The following is a 17,867-nucleotide window of genomic DNA, read 5'->3' as shown; positions in this document are numbered from 1 at the left end:
GACTCGGCTTCCCCGCTGCGGGGAGGGGCGTGCGGAGCGGAGTCACGTCTCCGGGTTTTGGGAGGGGCCGCGGCGCGCCCTTGATCGACGGGGAAGGCGGAGCCAAGGCGGAGGGGCGGGGCTCTGGTGGGAGGAGCCTGGCGGGCGGAGGGGCGTGGCCAGGCCCGGGGGCGGGGATCCACGCGCTGTCCCCGCCCCTCCCCGGTTGGAGGGAAAGCCCGGAGCCGGATCGGGGCTGGGAGGCTGTCTCTGCAGGGAGGGCGGTGTGGGGATCCTCCAGGAAGAACTGACGTGATGGCGGGGGCCGGGGCTGGCGAAAAAGGCCTCAGACGGTCCCTAAAGACGCCGGAAGGGGCGGCGCGGGGCCGGGCACCAGGACAAAGTGGGAAGTCTGCGCGGAAAGGGGGGTCGGAGGGCGGGGGCGGGGGGGCGGGGATGCGCGCAGGCTCTGGCGGCCTGGACGCTGGCTCCGCGCTGTGGGCTGGCCAGCCTGACCCTAAAATTAAACCGAGGCGGTTCCATGTGGCGTGTTTCCGCCACGGCCACACCCACCCCGACACCAGAGAGAAAATAACCCGGGCGGGGTGCTGGGTCCCTCCCGGTTGACGGTCCTCTGTCTGGTGGGCAGCCTCGGAGCCAGGGGTCCCCAGCCGCGGGTGGTGCAGAAGCCACGGGGACGGGAGGGGAAGGGGCTGAGGACTCTGGAATGTATTTTTGCTCCAATGTCATTGCTGGGCCCAGCAGGCAGGGCTCCTGGCTGAGTGTCACGGTTCCGGTTCGATTCCCGCCCCTGGTCGTGGGCTCGATCCCCAGTGGGGGTCATGCTCCTGCAGGAGGCAGCCGATCCATGATTCTCTCTCATCGTGGATATTTTAATCTCTCTGTCCTCTCTGAAATCAATAAAAATGTTTATTTTATTTTTTAACATATTTTTATTGATTTTAGAAAGAGGAATGGAGAGGGAGAGAGGGATAGACTCATCAATGATGAGAGAGAATCATGGATCGGCTGCCTCCTGCACGCCCCCTACTGGGGATCGAGCCTGCAAGCCCAGGCATATGCCCTTGGCCTGAATCGAACCCAGGACCCTTCAGTCCACAGGCCGACACTCTATCCAATGAGCCACACCAGCTAGGGCATGTTTGTTTGTTTTTAAAAAGTTCAGATTCAGGTCCCCAATGAGGACTCCTCGGAGCACAGTCCACTTCACCCCGGATGCTCTGCCTCCCCACCAACATGGCGTGATGTTGGCCTGTGTATGGCGGGCAGCGGAAGCCTTACCTGTAGGAGCTCAGGTGGAAACCGCAGATGGCGTTGCTGACACACTCCTAGCCCCCGGGTCGCTGCCTGGCAGGGCGGGGCCGGAAAGGTGCGGCGTGACTCAGGTAGAGCTCACACGTCCTGCATGACCATTCTGAGCTCGCCTTCAGCCCCGTCTCGGAACAGGAAATGCGGTCATAACGTGAGCTGTTGAGACACGAACAGACATACTAACGCCCGTCCTTCCCGAATGCCTGGAAACTGTGGGCTCACACCTATTCGCCTGTAGCCACTCCTAACGCGTTCATAGGTGAGGCTTGGAAAACCTGTACGAGTCGGCAATCCCGCCGAAGACAGAAAGCACGGGGGATGGCATTGGAATGCCATTGTTTTCTGTTTGTTTGTAGCATATTTTTATTGATTTCAGGGAGGAAGGGAGAGAGAGAGAGATGAGAGAGAAGCAATGATGAGAGAGAATCATGGATCGGCTGCCTCCTGCAGGCCTCCTACTGGGGATGGAGCCCGCAACCTGGGCATGTGCCCAGACCGGGAATCGAACCGTGACCTCCTGGTTCATAGGTCGACACTCAACCGCTGAGCTCATATCCTGTCTTAAAGCACATGACCACCTCCCAGCTAGAAAAATCAAACATCGCCCGGCCGGCTGCCTACTGGGGGATGGAGCCCGCAACCTGGGCAAGTGCCCTTGACCGGAATCAAACCCAGGACCCTTCAGTCCGCAGGCTGAGGCTCTATCCACTGAGCCAAACCGGCCAGGGCAAATTTCATTATTTTATTTTATTGATTTTTAGACAGAGGAAAGAAGAGGGATAGAGAGAGAAACATCAATGACAGAGAAATGTTGGTCAGCTGCCTCCTGCACGCCCCACACTGGGGATCGAGCCCTGCAACCTGGGCATGTGCCCCTGACCGGGAATCGAACCTGTGACCTCCTGGTTCATGGGTCAATGCTCAACCACGGAGCCACGCCGACCGGGCCGAATTCCAGGATTCCTTCCATCCATCCAGACCATCTTCTGTGCTGGATGGAGAGTGTGCCAGCCACCAGTCTCTGTGAGCCATCGACCTACAGAACACGCTGGGCACCACAATTTCAGGGAACGCGTTCTCTATCCCGTGCAGATCTCCAACCAGCCAGGGACCCTCCGTGCCAGCTCCCCGTGGGAATGCGTGTGAGAGGACACGGAGCGCGAGGAAGGCCGAACCACCACGGAAACCCCCACGGCCCAGGCGGTGGTTCCAGAAGGGCGGTTATCCGATCCCTGTGCAGACCTCAGCGTATTCGCTCTCCTCTTTTTTTTTTTTAACCCCCTGGAAAGCTATAATTTGGGTTTAAGAGCAGCAGTTAGGAGAAAATGCTCGTCAGAATCAGAAAACCCCGCATTAACCCCCTCGTGGCTGAGGGCCGTGTACAACGGGACTGGCCTTCACCATCCAGGGGGGGAGCCCTCCCCGTGTCCCACACGTCTCCCGGAACATCCCCCGACTTTCTCAGTCGCTGCTCTTCCTCCCTATGGCTCGTCGAGAGACTGTTTCTTTTAGAAATCATTTTTCCCCAAGGTTAGCCTCAAAGGGGTCCCCCAGCAACCTTCACTTTTTGAAGCAAGCACGTAAGCCTTAGCATTTTTAAAAATATATATTTTTTACTGATTTCAGAGCAGAAGAGAGAGAGAGAGAGACATCTACACTAATAAAAGAGTAAGATGCAAATTGACCATACCTTTGTGACGACCACCAGCCAATCAGGAGTGAGTATGCAAATTAACCCAACAAAGATGGCAGGTTAATTTGCATATGCAGGCACCAAGAGGCCGGCCGGGGCCGGACCCAGGTGTTCCACGCCCCCCCACCCAGCTGCTCCAGGCCTCTGGGCAGCATGGGAAGGCGGAAAGGCGGCTCCAGCCAGAGCGAAGACGGTGCCGGCAGCCAGGGGAAGGAAAGGGGCAGGAAGTCCTCTAGGGATAAGGATGGGACCTAAGAATGGTCTCCCATGGCCCTCCCTGTCCGTCCTGATGCTCCCAGCTGGCCTCCTGGTCGATACCACAAACCTGCTGACCCAGTAAATAATTCCGTTTTTGGAACTCGAAGGCTGGGTCGTGCTACTTACCTGGGAAAAGGTGCGAAAGGGAGAGGGTGGCCGGGGCTCAGCCGTGGCCAGGTTCATCGCGTTGATAAAGTGAAAAATGAACAGCCCACGATTCTCTCTCCTCGTTGATGTTTCTCTCCCTCTCCCTCTCCCTTCCTCTCAGAAATAAAAAAAGCATATACACTGAGTGGCCAGATGATGATGATCTCTGAGCACATAGTAATCTGGCCACTCAGTGTCTATCCTATATAATAAAAAGCTAATATGCAAATTGTCCCCTCGACCAGGCGTTCGACCAGCAGGCAGGCCGGCCAACTGTCCATGTCCCCTCCCCCTGGCCAGGATTTCCGGACCTCACCCATGCACGAATTCATGCACCGGGCCTCTAACATACAGATAGATAGATAGATAGATAGATAGATAGATACACGCTGAGTGGCCAGATTATTATGCATTCAGAGATCAGAATCTGGCCACTCAGTGCAAATACAATTGAAATACAGAATACGAAACTGAAACAAATAAGAGGCCAATTGGGTGAGCAGCCGGGGAGCTGGGAGTTTCTTGGTTCTGTGGAAGCCACTGGGACCTAATGGCATCGACGGAGTCCGACGAATGGGGAGATGCCAGGGCCACGTGAACACGCCTCTCGGTTTTCTGGATAAACCGCACTCACCACCCCGGCCACCCTCCGCTCAGCGGGTGACGGACGGGAACACACGCGAGGCGGCCGCGGGGCCGTGAATGCCTCTTTGTTGCGAGCGGCAGGGAGGTCACCGTCCCGCCCAGCACTCGCCACCCCGGCCTCCCTCCGCCGAGATTTATAACTTGGCTGGAAGGCTTTACTCATCACACAGCGTTAGGTCAAGGCGTTTCTTTCTTCCCCAAATTCTGGAAACACACACACCCCGTTACACAAAGCCAGCGTTTCATGGACAGCCTGACTTTCTGCCTTCCTAAGCGGTGTCCTCATTTTTAAATTTTACTTCAACATGTTTGAGGAGAGGATGCAGTGAGGAGAGGGAGTGTTATGGAAAGAACACCTTTGATCCAAAAGCAATGACCGGGTATACCGGTTACTAATGCGGACCTTTTTTTTCACCAGATGGAGTCACACATATGTTGATCTGTATGCGCTTTGATATGTATGCTATTTTGTTGTATTGACAGCAAGCTTCAAAACTTCATATGTCAAATTTTGTGAAGGTGTTAACATCATAGATATTTTTACGCTTAAAAATGTCGAATTTCGTGCCAAAAAAAAAAAAAGAGCATTTGCGGGAAGTTTTAATTCATTGCTTTATTTTGAAGAAAAGTGCTGCTGAAAGTGATCGTATACTACGGGAAGCGTATGGTGAACATGCTCCATCTCAAGACACGTGTGAACGCTGGTTTAAACGCTTTAAAAGGGATGATTTCGGTGTGAAAGACAAAGAACGCCCAGGTCAACCGAAAAAGTTTGAAGACCAACAATGACAAGCATTATTGGATGAAGATGCGGGTCAAACTCAAACACAACTTGCAGAAAGATTAAACGTTGCTCAGCAAACAATTTCCGATAACTTACAAGCAATGGGAAAGATTTTAAAGGAAGGAAAATGGGTGCCACATCAACTGAACGAAAGACAAATGGAAAACAGAAAAGTCATCAGTAAAATGTTGCTTCAACGGCACGAAAGGAAGTCTTTTTTTGCATCGAATTGTGACTGGCGATGAAAAGTGGATTTATTTTGAGAATCCCAAACGCACAGAATCATGGGTTGATCCAGGTCAACCATCAACATCGCCTGCAAGGCCAAATCGCTTCGGAAAGAAGACAATGCTCTGCGTTTGGTGGGATCAGGAAGGTGTGGTGTACTATGAGCTTCTAAAACCAGGTGAAACCGTGAGTACTGATCGCTACCGACAACAAATAATCAATCTGAACCACGCTTTGATCGTAAAACTACCAGAATGTTCCAGAAGACACGGCAAAGTAATTTTGCTTCATGATGACGCACCATCACACACTTCAAAACCAGGTAAAGACACGTGAAAAGATCTTGCCTGGGAAGTATGAACCCACCCGCCGTGTTCACCAGACCTCGCTCCTTCAGACGACCACGTGTTCCGATCGACGGCACACGCACTTTCTGAGCAGCCCTTCAACACGTACGGAGTGGACAATGGGGTCTCTGAATGGTCTGCCTCAAAACAAGAAAAGTTCTGTTGGGACGGTACCCACAAATTCCCTGAAAGATGGGGGAAATGTGCAGCTATTGATGGACATCACTTTGAACAAAGCACTTTTGATGTTTCTCTGGAAATCGTCGCGTTTCCTTTTATTACAAAATCCGCATTATTAACCGGTAGAGGGTCGATCCGCGTTTTTAACCGGTATCCGTATTATAAACCGGTGGTTTTACGATCAAAGCGTGGTTCAAAGAGATTATTTATTGTTGGCATCGATCAGTACTAACGGTTTCACCTGGTTTGAGAAGCAGAGACCTCCCTTCATTGTTTTATTCGCCTTTTCTCCAGCAACACCATCCGGCACTTGGAATGAGGACCGCTATCCCAGCGTTTCCTCAACCGGCGCCGTGCGGAGCGGGAACGGCTCTAAATTGAACGCTGTCTCTCATTAATCCTCGTTATTAGATTTCCCAGGCAGGAGTGACAGTTTCCAGTGTGGGGTCCTGTGTGCAGACGGTACCACGGGAGGTTTTCCCGCTGCTGCATCGCGCACAGTGGGTCCATCCCAGGATACGCTCTCCGTTCAGAGGTTGGATACAAAGTGCCTGGCAGACCCCAGCTCTCCCCCCGAAGAGCCGGGAGTGGCCTGTTCCTCACGGGCAGGAGCCACGCTGGCTGCTCCGAGCCCCACGCACAACGTCACTGTGGACAAAGCCACAGGCTTCCCCGCCTCCGATCCCCAGCGTCAGGCTGTCATTTCCCGCTTCCTGGTTTTATCCAGAGGCTTTCAATTAGCACCAGGAGCGAAACAGGAAGTTGCCTTCGTCCGATCTTGAAAAGGAGGAGGAAGACGGGGGACAGAAGGACGAGAAAACAGGCAGGAGGAGGAAGAAGCCATGTTTTGTGTCTGTTCATCAAACTCCAATCTTCAAATCCCTCCTAACGTCCTGACCCAAAAGACCCTCCAAAGCGGGAAGTCAGACGGTCCGTTTCCCAGCTGTCCCTGCGTCATGGTAAAGGGACCGCCAGGCCCGGCCGGCATGGCTCAGGGGTTGAGCATCGACCCATGAACCAGGAGGTCAGGGTTCGATTCCCGGTCAGGGCACATGCCCGGGTTGCAGGCTCAACCCCCAGTAGGGGGCGTGCAGGAGGCAGCCGATCCATGACTCTCTCTCATCATTGATGTTTCTCACTCTCTCCCTTCCTCTGAAATCAATATACATACATATATATATATATATATATATACACACACACATATATATATATTTTTAAAGGGATGACCACGTGCACATCCACACTGTAGTTAGAAAGAAGGCCTCAGCCCTAACTGGTTTGGCTCAGTGGATAGAGCATCAGCCTGCGGACTGAAGGGTCCCGGGTTCGATTCCGGTCAAGGGCATGTACCTTGGTTGCGGGCACATCCCCAGTGTGGGGCGTGCAGGAGGCAGCTGACCGATGTTTCTCTCTCATCCATGTTTCTAACTCTCTCCCTCTCCCTTCCTCTCTGTAAAAAAAAATCAATAAAATATATTAAAAAATAAAATAAAATCCTTAAAAAAGAAAGAGGTCCTCAAAGCTCCGCAGAGCCCCATCTGGAGCTCTACAGGAAGATCCGATTTTCTATGTTTGGTGACTGACTGACACGGGAGGGGACCTGGCCCAGAGGTCACGACCGTCAAATACCGACATGTTTGAAAATGCCAGCGTCTCTGGGACCACAAGTACCGCTTCCGTCGCAAACACGATACACAGGGACGACAGATTTTACTGCCCCCCTAGCGCCCCTCGCCCCCCTCCCCCCCCCCACCCCCCGGCACACGCCGGCCGGGCCTCTCTCTTCGGTTTAGACTCGGACTCGGGGCGACTCCGGGAGTTTCCTGGCCTCCCCGGGTGGGACTGCTCCACCACCCACTTGGCATCACCCCACGCGGGCCTCGCCGGGGCGGTTTCGAGGACGATGAAGTCATCCTCGTAAAATCCCGCGGGCCGTGGATGAAAGCCGCTCTGTGTCCAGAGGAGACAGAGTGTGAGCTGCGCAGTGCAGGCCCTGCCAGCCCCGGGGTTTACCAGATGGCCGCTCTGCTCGTCCTCAGCTGCTGGGCGTCCCTCCACCCCCACCCCTACCCCCACCCCCCACCCCCACCCCCGGTCATTCTTTTTCCTTTTTTTTTTTTTTTATTATTATTTTTTAAAAATATATTTTATTGACTTTTTTACAGAGAGGACGGAGAGGGAGAGAGAGCTAGAAAGATCGATGAGAGAGAAACATCGACCAGCTGCCTCCTGCACACCCCCGACTGGGGATGTGCCCGCAACCAAGGTACATGCCCTTGACCGGAATCGAACCCGGGACCCTTCAGTCCGCAGGCCGACGCTCTATCCACTGAGCCACACCGGTCAGGGCCTTTTTCTTTTTTTTAAATATATTTTTATTGATTTCCCAGAGGAAGGGAGAGGGAGAGAGAGAGAGAGAAACATTCATGATGAGAGAGAATCACTGATCGGCTGCCCCCCCCGCACGTCCCGCACTGGGGACGGACCCCACAACCCAGGCATGTGCCCTGACCGGGAATCGAACCGTGACCTCCAGGTTTATAGGTCGCCGGTCAACCCCTGAGCCACACCGGCCGGGCCCGTGGTCATCCTTAACCTGGTGGATTCCAAGTTTCGTTATTCCACTTCCCGGAGTTACAAAGTAACAAAGTCTTCTCGGCCGTGGTCTCTCCATTTGCCAGATGAGGATAAGAACAGGGCTGCGGTGGGGACGAAATAAGACAATAGAGGAATAAGATAATGCAGAAAGCGTTACTAAGTGGCGAGGGCTAGCAGCTATGAGTGTAACTCATTGAGAGTGGGCGACGGTGTGTGGATACATGCTTTCAATGTTAAAATGTGACACGAGGTTGCCCTGGCTGGGTAGCTTAGCTCAGTCGGTTAGGGCCGTGGTCGGCAAACCGCGGCTCGCGAGCCACGTGCGGCTCTTTGGCCCCCTGGAGTGCGGCTCTTCCACAAAACACCACGGCCTGGGCGAGTCTATTTGGAAGAGGTGGCGTTAGAAGAAGTTTAAGTTTTAAAAATGTGGCTCTCCAAAGACATGTCAATCGTGGTGCTGTTGGTATTTGGCTCTGCGGACGAATGAGTTTGCCGACCGCTGGCTTAGCTCAGCCGGTTAGAGCATCATCCCGATACGCCAAGGTTGCAGGTTCCATCCCCAGTCAGGGCGCATGCAAGAACCAACCAGTGAATGCATAAATAAGAGGAACAGCAAATCAGTGTCTCTCTCTCTCTCTCAAAATCAATCAATAAAAATTTTTAAAAAGAAAGAAAAGATGAGTTCTCGGGGAGTGCGAAGGGTTACGTGTTTCTTTGTTTTGAGATTTCTAGAGCAGCAACAAAGCTTCCAGCCTGCGGAGATGAAGGAGAGCCGGGCCTCCTCCTCCACCCCTGTGTCCTCAGCAGGCGGGCTGTCCATCGATATTGGCGGATGACCGAATACATTTATGACTCCGAGGGACGGAGGATGCCCACAGGAAGGACGTCTGGCGGAGACTGAATTTTCCAGGAGAAAGAGAGACACGTAAAAAGTAGCCAGGCCCGGCCGGCGTGGCTCCGTGGTGGAGCGTCGACCTAGGAAGCAGGAGGTCACGGTTCGATTCCCGGTCGGGGCACATGTCCCGGGTTGTGGGCTCCATCCCCAGAGTGGGGCGTGCAGGAGGCAGCCGATCCGTTATTCTCTCTCATCATGGATGTTTCTATCTCCCTCTCCCTCTCCGTTCCTCTCTGGAATCAATAAAAATATACAGAAAATAGCCCTGACCGGTGTGGCTCAGTGGATGGAGCATCGGCCTGCGGACTGAAGGGTCCCAGGTTCAATTCTGGTCAAGGGCATGTACCTTGGTTGCGGGCACATCCCCAGTAGGGGGTGTGCAGGAGGCAGCTGATGGATGTTTCTCTCCCATCAATGTTTCTAACTCTCTGTTCCTCTCCCTTCCTCTCTGTGAAAAATCAATAAAATATATTTTAAAAAATAAAAATAAATAAAAATATACAGCTGAAACCGGTTTGGCTCAGTGGATAGAGCGTCGGCCTGCGGACTGAAGGGTCCCGGGTTCGATTCTGGTCAAGGGCATGTACCTTGGTTGCGGGCACGTCCCCAGTAGTGGGTGTGCAGGAGGCAGCTGATCGATGCTTCTCTCTCATCGATGTTTCTAGCTCTCTATCCCTCTCCCTTCCTCTCTGTAAAAAATCAATAAAATATATTTTAAAAATATAAAAAATATACAGAAAATAACATAAACCAGGGAGGAGGTGTGTATGTGTAGGAATAAGTGAATAGCTGATGTCTGTCGGATAGAGATGCTAAACCCAGAGACAAAACACACAGGGAGAGCTGTGCGGGCGGCCGGGCACCCTGGGGCGTGGGGTTTGTTTTCCAGGACGCCCGCGATCTTCAGGAGGCCGGGGAGGGCACTTCTTTCTGACTGGCGCTCTGTCTGTGGAGATGCCCAGCGTTGAAAAGGGATCATTCTGGAGGTGCCACAAAGCACGCCCTATGCGGGCGCCTGTCTCCCTGGAAATGAAGCCCTCTTTGTCCTCGGGGTGTTTCTCTGTTAATAGGAGCCTCCTGCTGTGACCCCAGGTGCCGCGGCCTCCCTACAAGTGAAAGCTACTCTTTGTGTGGGCAGTCCTGCCCCCCCCCCCCCCCCACCCCATCCCCATCCCTAAAACGCACGCCTCCCGGTGGGGGCCAGAGTCCTGCGAAATGCATCCCCGCCTTTGTCTCCCCCTCTTCCTCATTGTGTTTATTTAGGTTGCGGTCGCTCCCGATCCAATCCCCAGAGCACTGACCCCGCACCCACTCCGGCGCGGAGCGGGCTGGACGTGGTTCCCGGCCTCAGCAACCTTGTATCGGCTTGCGGATTACGATAATTCCCCGGGGGAATGTTTCAGCATCTCTCTTCGACCTTTGCAGGCTATAGGTTTCTCTGGATTTGGCTTGTTGCGCTACAATTCAGTTGCAGGTTTCTCTGAATTTGGCTTCGTTATTTATTATTATTATTATTATTATTATTATTATTATTATTGAAGCCTGGTGCACGAATTCGTGCAACAGTGGGGTCCCTCGGCCTGGCCTGCGGGATCCGGCTGAAACTGGATCTCCGACATCCCCCAATGGGTCCCGGATTGTGAGAGGGCGCAGGCCAGGCGGAGGGACACCACTGATGCATGATCGGGGGCCAGGGAGCCCTCTCCCTCTCCCAATTCGGGTGGTTGGCCAGCTGGGGAGGGTCCATGGGAGGGCTCCAGGGTGTGTCCGGCCCGTCTCACTCAGTCCCGATAGGCTGGACCCCAGCAGCAAGCTAATCTGCCCCCTGGTGGTCAGGCACGTCATAGCAACTGGTCGACCGGTCAACTGTCTGCCCCCTGGTGGTCAGTGTGTGTCATAGTGAGCGGATGAGTGGCCTTAGCATATCATTAGCATATCACACTTTGATTGGTTGAACGGCCGACTGGGCAACCAGGCACTTAGCAAATTAGGCTTTTATTATATAGGATTGTTATTGTTATTTAATCCTCACCCAAGGACATTTTTCCATTGGTTTTTAGAGAGAGAGTGGAAGAGACGGGGAGAGAGGAACATCGATGTGAGAGAGACACATCGATCGGTTGCCTCCTGCACTCGCCCTGACCCGGGCCGGGGAGGAGCCTGCAATCAAGGTACAGGCCCTGGACTGGAATCGAACCCGGGACTCTTTGGTCCACAGGCCGATGCTCTATCCATTGAGCCAGCCCGGGTAGGGCGGGTTTGGCTCCATGAGGTTGAACAGAAGTCCCTGGGACCGCTGCACGCCCCGTCTGCACTTCGTCTCTCGAAGGACTCACCTCTCTTCCACCCCGTAACTCACCTACGGACACGCCGGCCTCCGTCACTCAGGGACGGGTGGCCCCGGCGTGGAGCCAGCAGACCGGGACCTGCTTCTGAAGCCAGACTCAAGAGATGCACCAACCACGGACTCCTGGCCGGGCAACTCGGTCCCTACGACCCTCAGTCCTTCGTCCGGAACGGAAAGGTGAGAATAAGGCCCGTTTCTCAGAACGGACGTGCGCCTGGACGCCGTCCCCCGATGACCCCGCCGTGGGAGCTGTGACCCGCATGTTAATCTTATGGGCCCCCATGCCTGTGAGAGACAGACTCTACTCACGGTCATTAAGTTATTGAAACATGACTTCAGCCGCCCGGCGGCACAGGACTGCCCTCACCCACATTCTTCTGGCCCACGCTGCCAGCGAGGATTACCTACGGGCCTCCTCCGTTCCCGGGGAGCGTTTGCAGGGATTAAACAGGATTAAAGGGGCAAGCCTGCTGGCGGAGTTACCTACCCTTTTATTTTTTAAAATATTTTTATTGATTTCAGAGAGGAAGGGAGAAGGAGAGAGAGACAGAAACGTCAACGATGAGAGAGAATCACGGATCGGCTGCCTCCTGCACGCCCCCCACTGGGGATGGAGCCTGCAACCCAGGCCTGTGCCCTGACCGGGAATCAAACCGTGACCTCCTGGTTCATAGGTTGACGCTCAACCACGGAGACACACCGGCCCAGCCAGGCTACTCTTTTAGATAGTAGGGCCCCAAGCCCCTCTCCTCACGCTTCCAATATCTTGCTTCTATCTTTTTTTAAATATATTTTTTAATTTTTTACAGAGAGGAAGGGAGAGGGATAGAGAGTTAGAAACATCGATGAGAGAGAAACATCGATCAGCTGCCTCCTGCACACCTCCCACTGGGGATGTGCCAGCAACCAAGGTCCATGCCCTTGACCGGAATCGAACCCAAGACCCTTCAGTCCGCAGGCCGACGCCCTATCCACTGAGCCACACCGGTCAGGGCAATACCAGCTCTCTTGGCTCCTCCCAGGCCTCTCTCCTCCCTCCCTTCCCTTTCCTCCCTCCCTTCCCTTTCCTCCCCAGCAGCGGCGGTGGCAGCGGCCCAGCGCCGGGGACGCGGAGGATGTCCGCCCAGGCGAGCATCCCACTGATGATTACAAAGCAGACGCGGGGGACCCGGGACCAGGGCTGGAGAGGGCGGCGCATGCTCAGTGAGCCGAACCTGGGGCCGACTTGCCAGCGGCTGAAGAAAGATGGCAGGGGGCGTGGCCCGGGGCGTGGCCTGGGCGTGGCCTGGGCGGGAACGAGGCTGGGCATGCTCAGTGCGGCCGGGACGAGGTGCCTGCGGCTGGAGGGGAGCCAGTCAGGGGCGGGCACGAGGGCGTGGCCGAGGGTGTGGGTGGGGCGAAAGCGAGGCCGCGCATGCTCAGTGAGCCGGGTCTGGGGCGGGGATCCTTTGCGGCTGAAGGAAAGCCGGGCTGGGGCCGACCAGGGGGCGGGTAAGGGGGCGTGCCCTGTCCTGGGCGGGGCCTTTCATGGGCGGGGCCGCGCGAGGGCGCATGCTCAGTGCTCCGCGCCTGGGGCGAGGATCCTTGCGGCTGAGGGAAAGCCGGGCTGGGGCCGACCTGGGGGCGGGGCCTATCCGGGGCGGGGCCTGTCCGGGGCGGGGCCGCGCGAGGGCGCATGCTCAGTGCCCGCAGCTGCTCCCTTGGTCCAGTGCCGCAGCCGGAAAACCGCAGCGGTGGCGGCGGCGGCGGCGGCCAGGGGGAGCGGAGGAACCGGGCGTGAAAGGGGAAAGCCCTGAGGGCGTCACCGAGAAGGCGGGAGCGGAGAGCCGGCGGCGGCGTCTCCCGGGCGGCGGACGCGGGGCGGCGGCGGGGGGCGCGGAGGAGGGCCGGCCGCAGTGATTTTGACGTTTCCTGAGCGTCGCGCCGCCGGCCGCCCCCGCCCGCGCCCCTGCGCCCGCGGCCTGACGGAGGGAGCGCCGCCTCGCCATGGCGGGCCTCGGTCCCCGGCGCCGGCGCTGAGCCCCCGGCCTCCCCGCGCTGCAGCCGCCGCCCCCGCCGGGCGGCCGAGCGCAGACAAAGGGGAGCGGCCTCCTCGCTCACGCGCGCTCGCGGGCGGGCGGGCGGCGGGGGCGGCGGCCGGAGGCGGGGGCTCCCCGCGCGCGGACCCCGAGCCGCCCCGGCCGGCCGCGCACCATGTGAGCGCCCGCGCCGGGCGCCCAGCACCCCGCGACCATGGGGGACGCCGCGGAGCCGCGCGAGCTGCGGAGGACGTTCATTGTCCCCGCCATCAAGCCCTTCGACCACTACGACTTCTCCCGGGCCAAGATCGCCTGCAACCTGGCCTGGCTGGTGGCCAAAGCCTTCGGCACCGGTAGGCGGCGGCGCCCCGCCCTGCCCCCCGGGAGGCGCGCCCCCCCCCCCGCGCCCCGCGCCCGCCCGTCCTCCCGCCCGTCCTCCCGCCCGCGGGCTCCGGGCGGGGAAGGGGGGACCCACGCGGCGGGTTGGGGCCGGAGCCCAGCGCCCTGGCGTGGTCGGGGGGGGGGGGGGAGGGGGTTGGGGAGGGTGGTCCGGCCGGGCTCCTTGGATTGGATCGCGGGTCGCGGGTCGCGGATCGGTTTGTTTTTAGGGCAATTTGGTCGGGTTCCGACCTAATGGTTTTCATCGGTGCGGTTTGTTCCCCTCCTTGCGATGCATCCCCCGACCCCCCATAGCTGTGCCCGCTCCACCGGCAAACCTGAGCTGGTGTCTGTGGTTGGGGGGCGGGGGCCGGGGGGCGCAGCTCCACCGTGATGGTGACACTTGGAACGGGGCTCCCGCACGTCAGTCGCTCGCCGAGGTTGCAGGCGCCCCGGGAGCCGCGATGGAGCCCCGGTGCCGTGTGTCCATTTCGTCTTGGCCAGGGAGACCTATTCCTTTCGTTCTTCCCCCCCAAACGGATGTTGGCTTCGTTCGTGGAGGGAAAGAAACACTCCCCGCCGTGGGGTGTTTTTTATTTTTATTTTTCTAGCGGGAGAGGGCTTTCCAGGGCGCGCGTTGTGGACGCCCATGGGCCTCGGAGCCCTCCCCGGGCCCGGCCTGTGCAGAATAACAGGAAAGGGCCTCTGGCCGGCGGCTGGTCGCTGGGAAAATGGGAGTTTTGCTGGGGAAATCGGAAGCTGCGCCCTATCTTGCCCAGCAGTTCCGTCGGGTGGCTTTTAGGGTTCGTTTTGGAAGGTTTCTGGGCCCCCGTTCAGCCATCTGGGGCATGTGGTTTATTTGCTGGGAAAGTGTCTCAGGGTTTACACACTTCCCTCCAGATGTTAAGGATCGTTTGGGGAGCTCAGGGGTTGCACGTCCACCTGTGAACCAGGAGGTCAGGGTTCGATGCCCGGTCAGGGCACAGGCCCAGGTTGCGGGCTCGATCCCCAGTGTGGGGCGTGCAGGAGGCGGCCGATCCATGGTTCTCTCTCATCACGGATGTTTGTCTCTCTCCCTCTCCCTCCTTCTCCCTTCCTCTCTGGAGTCAATTCTTAAAAAAAATTTTTTTTAAGATAGTTTGGGGCGGTAGGGGGTGGGGAATGGCTTATGCCCCCTTTAGAATTGTGAAAGGAGGTGGGTCAAGGTTTAACTCGCTCTCACTGCTCAGCTGTGCCCAGCGGAGTGTTTTCCCGGCAGCGGCTCCTTTAACCTGGCGAAGGAGTCTCCGTGTTTGGGACATGGTCTGAGTCCATTTGGAGGGAGCCGTCCCATTCCCGTGACTTTATATGCGTGTGACGGCTTTCTCTGCCCTTGAATCCTCGGGCTTCGATACCGAAGGAGGAAAAGATGTCAAGCGTTTTGAAAACGGGCACCAGGCGTAGACGTGGTTTTTTAAAAGGTCATCTGGGAAGAACAGGTCCGGGTTCCTCTGGGCCTGAACGCGTCCGGTGACCCCGAGGAGGGGCACCGAGCCTGCTGGTGTGATTGTATTTCCCGGCACCTCTGCCAGCAGCAGCGAGGAGAGGGGCTGTGTCTCGGTTTTGGCGTCAGCAGCCCAGGAAGCTGGAGCCCCGTGGAGGGGAAATGGGGGCTGAGTCTTCAGAGAAGGCGAAAGGAGAGTGTGCGATGGCGTGTGGATGGGCACAGGGGACAGCAGCGCCTTCTCTCCTCAAACCCGGGCCCTCCGCGCCCAGAGGTCAGTCAGCAAGTGGCCCCGGGTCGCCCAGGCTCCTCACCGGAACCCACCTCCTGTGTGTCTGTCTGTCTGTCTGTCAGGCATGTCCACTAGCTTCTGGGCCCAGGAGGGACGTAGCGAACACGCTTCCGGAAGAAAGGAAGTGAAGGAATCGGATGTGAGCGGCAGCCCTGCCGGCCGGGCCCTGGGCTCCGGGCTGTGCACTGAGCTGCCCACTTGGGCTTCGGGGCTCACGGCACCTCGGTGATGTGGGTGCTGTGTCCCCCGTTCTAAAAAAAAACCCCACGCAGCACACAGAGAGGCCACACCGCCTCCGCTCCTGTCACACTCTCCCAGGGCGGGGGTGGTCGGGATCTGACCGGCTCCCGGGGTTTGGCGATGCTGCGGACTGGGCACGCCCGGATCCCCAGCCCCTGGGCACGTGGCCCCGCTGCTTCCCACAGCAGCCCTCCGGCGGTTCCCGTTCGTGGAGGAGGGAGCGGCCTGGGAGGCGGAGTTGCTGGAGCTACACATCTGGCCCGTGGTGGGCTCCGCGTGGTCAGGGCTTCCCGCCGCTGAGAGCGAGCCCTGCTCCTTGCCGCTCGGCGGAGTCCTCTCCTCTGCGGCTGTGAAAAGTGTGCATCCAGCGCTGGCAACGGCCTCCTTTTCCCTTAAAGAGTGGCCGCTCTTCAACTGTCAGATGGCTTCAATGGGGATTGTTGGTACTTGGTAACATTCGCCTTGGCAACAGTTGGAATGTCTGAAAAAAATCAGGGAAACCCCAGCCTCAAGCCCTCAGAGCGACTCCGAAACAAAGAGTGAACGCCTCAGTGGCAATGCTGTGTTGGCATATTTTGTTTGTTCCCGAGCCAGTGATCTTTCAAAGTATAAGTGGATACGGTGAGAACAGGAAAAAGGGAACGTTTTCTTTCTTTTGATGTCAATATTCTTCATTTGCTGCAGACACTTATGCAGCGAATGCTAACAGACTACATGTTTCAAAGGTCTTACCTGATAGTAGTCAATTAATCACTCGAAACTCAGCCCAACTTTGCTCTGATTACGAAAATCACTTTTTAAAAAATATATTTTATTGATTTTTTTTACAGAGAGGAAGGGAGAGGGAGAAGGATAGAGAGAGAAACATCGATGAGAGAGAAACATCCATCAGCTGCCTCCTGCACACCCCCCTACTGGGGATGTGCCCACAACCAAGGTCCATGCCCTTGACCGGAATCGAACCCTGGGACCCTTCAGTCCGCAGGCCGACGCTCTATCCACTGAGCCAAACCGGTCAGGGCTAAAATCGCTTCTTTAACGATGCCATAGGTATAGGGTCTTCGGGCATGGGTTTTGTCTTCTCCCATGATGAACTGTCTAACTTGTGACATATTCAAGAGCAGTCAATTTTAGAACCAGATGTTGAAAAGTCACCTACTAGTTAAACGACAGCTAGAAACCAGTGGTGGGCACAGAAGGAAGTGTTTGAGCCGTAAAAAGTAAACAAATAAAGCGTGAGCGTCGTCGTACCTAGAAAGCAGGCAGGTGGAGGCGTCTCTGAACCTGAAGTCCTGTGTCAGAGCTTTGAACCGTATCCTCCTCCTTTCACTGAGAATGGCCTCCGCAGTCCCGATGCCCGTTGTGTGTTCTGTGGAAGAATGCAGACCCAGTCCTGATCCAGTCAGGCGTCAGCTTGTTTGGATGCGTTGTAACCAGTAAACAGATGCTCTCATGACTGTGAGCAAGGGGCAGGCGCGAGGAGGCAGCCTGCGCCTTCTCGACTGACGCCCCCCTGCCCGCCCGCCGCCGCGGCAGGGACGTCCCGGAGTCGCTCCCTCAGGCCTCTGGAGGAAGTGGTGGGCGCGGAGCTTCCTCACTGGGTTCTTGCGTTTGGAGATCTTGGCGTGCACTTCCTCCTGTTGCTTTACCGTTTCCATTCTGTCCAGTAGTGTCTCCCTCTGGGCCGTCTGGTTTGGTACAACATCAAGTCACTGCTCTTATACACACACCTGGCACTTTCTGTGTTTGTCCCAGCCCCTGCCGGGGCCCAGAGCCTCCCTCCACGGAGCTCGCTGGTGCTCACGAGGGGGGTGAGGGCAGGGCAGGGGGCCAGGGGGCGCGGCCCTCAGGAGGGCTCACGGCTGGTGCGGGATGTGCCGCAGACGTCAGCAGCCCATTCCCAGGAGCTCCAAGTGGGTTGGGACGGAGGGGACAGCTGCTCACAGTAAATTTTTAAAATATATATTTTTATTGATTTCAGAGAGGAAGGGAGAGGGGAGAGAGAGAGAGAGAGAAACAT

At 56.7% G+C, this 17,867-nt stretch overlaps 1 protein-coding gene across 2 annotated transcripts in view; it reads left to right on the top strand.

Moving 5' to 3' along the window:
- The first annotated feature begins 13,607 nt into the window (after window positions 1–13,607).
- Window positions 13,608–17,867, top strand: part of CAMSAP2 (calmodulin regulated spectrin associated protein family member 2) — a 32,579-nt gene continuing 28,319 nt past the window's right edge. Inside the window, exon 1 of one of the 2 annotated variants that reach the window (XM_054712891.1) lies at window positions 13,608–13,807. In XM_054712891.1, coding sequence (XP_054568866.1) covers window positions 13,669–13,807 — 139 coding nt within the window. In that variant the 5' untranslated portion in view covers window positions 13,608–13,668. Of the gene's footprint in view, window positions 13,808–16,392; window positions 16,469–17,867 lie in introns of those variants that run through there. The other variant, XM_054712893.1, reaches the window with a different exon arrangement.

This window comes from Eptesicus fuscus, chromosome 24 (assembly GCF_027574615.1).
Source record: "Eptesicus fuscus isolate TK198812 chromosome 24, DD_ASM_mEF_20220401, whole genome shotgun sequence".
NCBI classification, from domain to species: Eukaryota; Metazoa; Chordata; class Mammalia; order Chiroptera; family Vespertilionidae; genus Eptesicus; species Eptesicus fuscus.
Note: the sequence above shows the minus strand (reverse complement) of the source record. Positions and strands in the feature narration are given on the sequence as shown.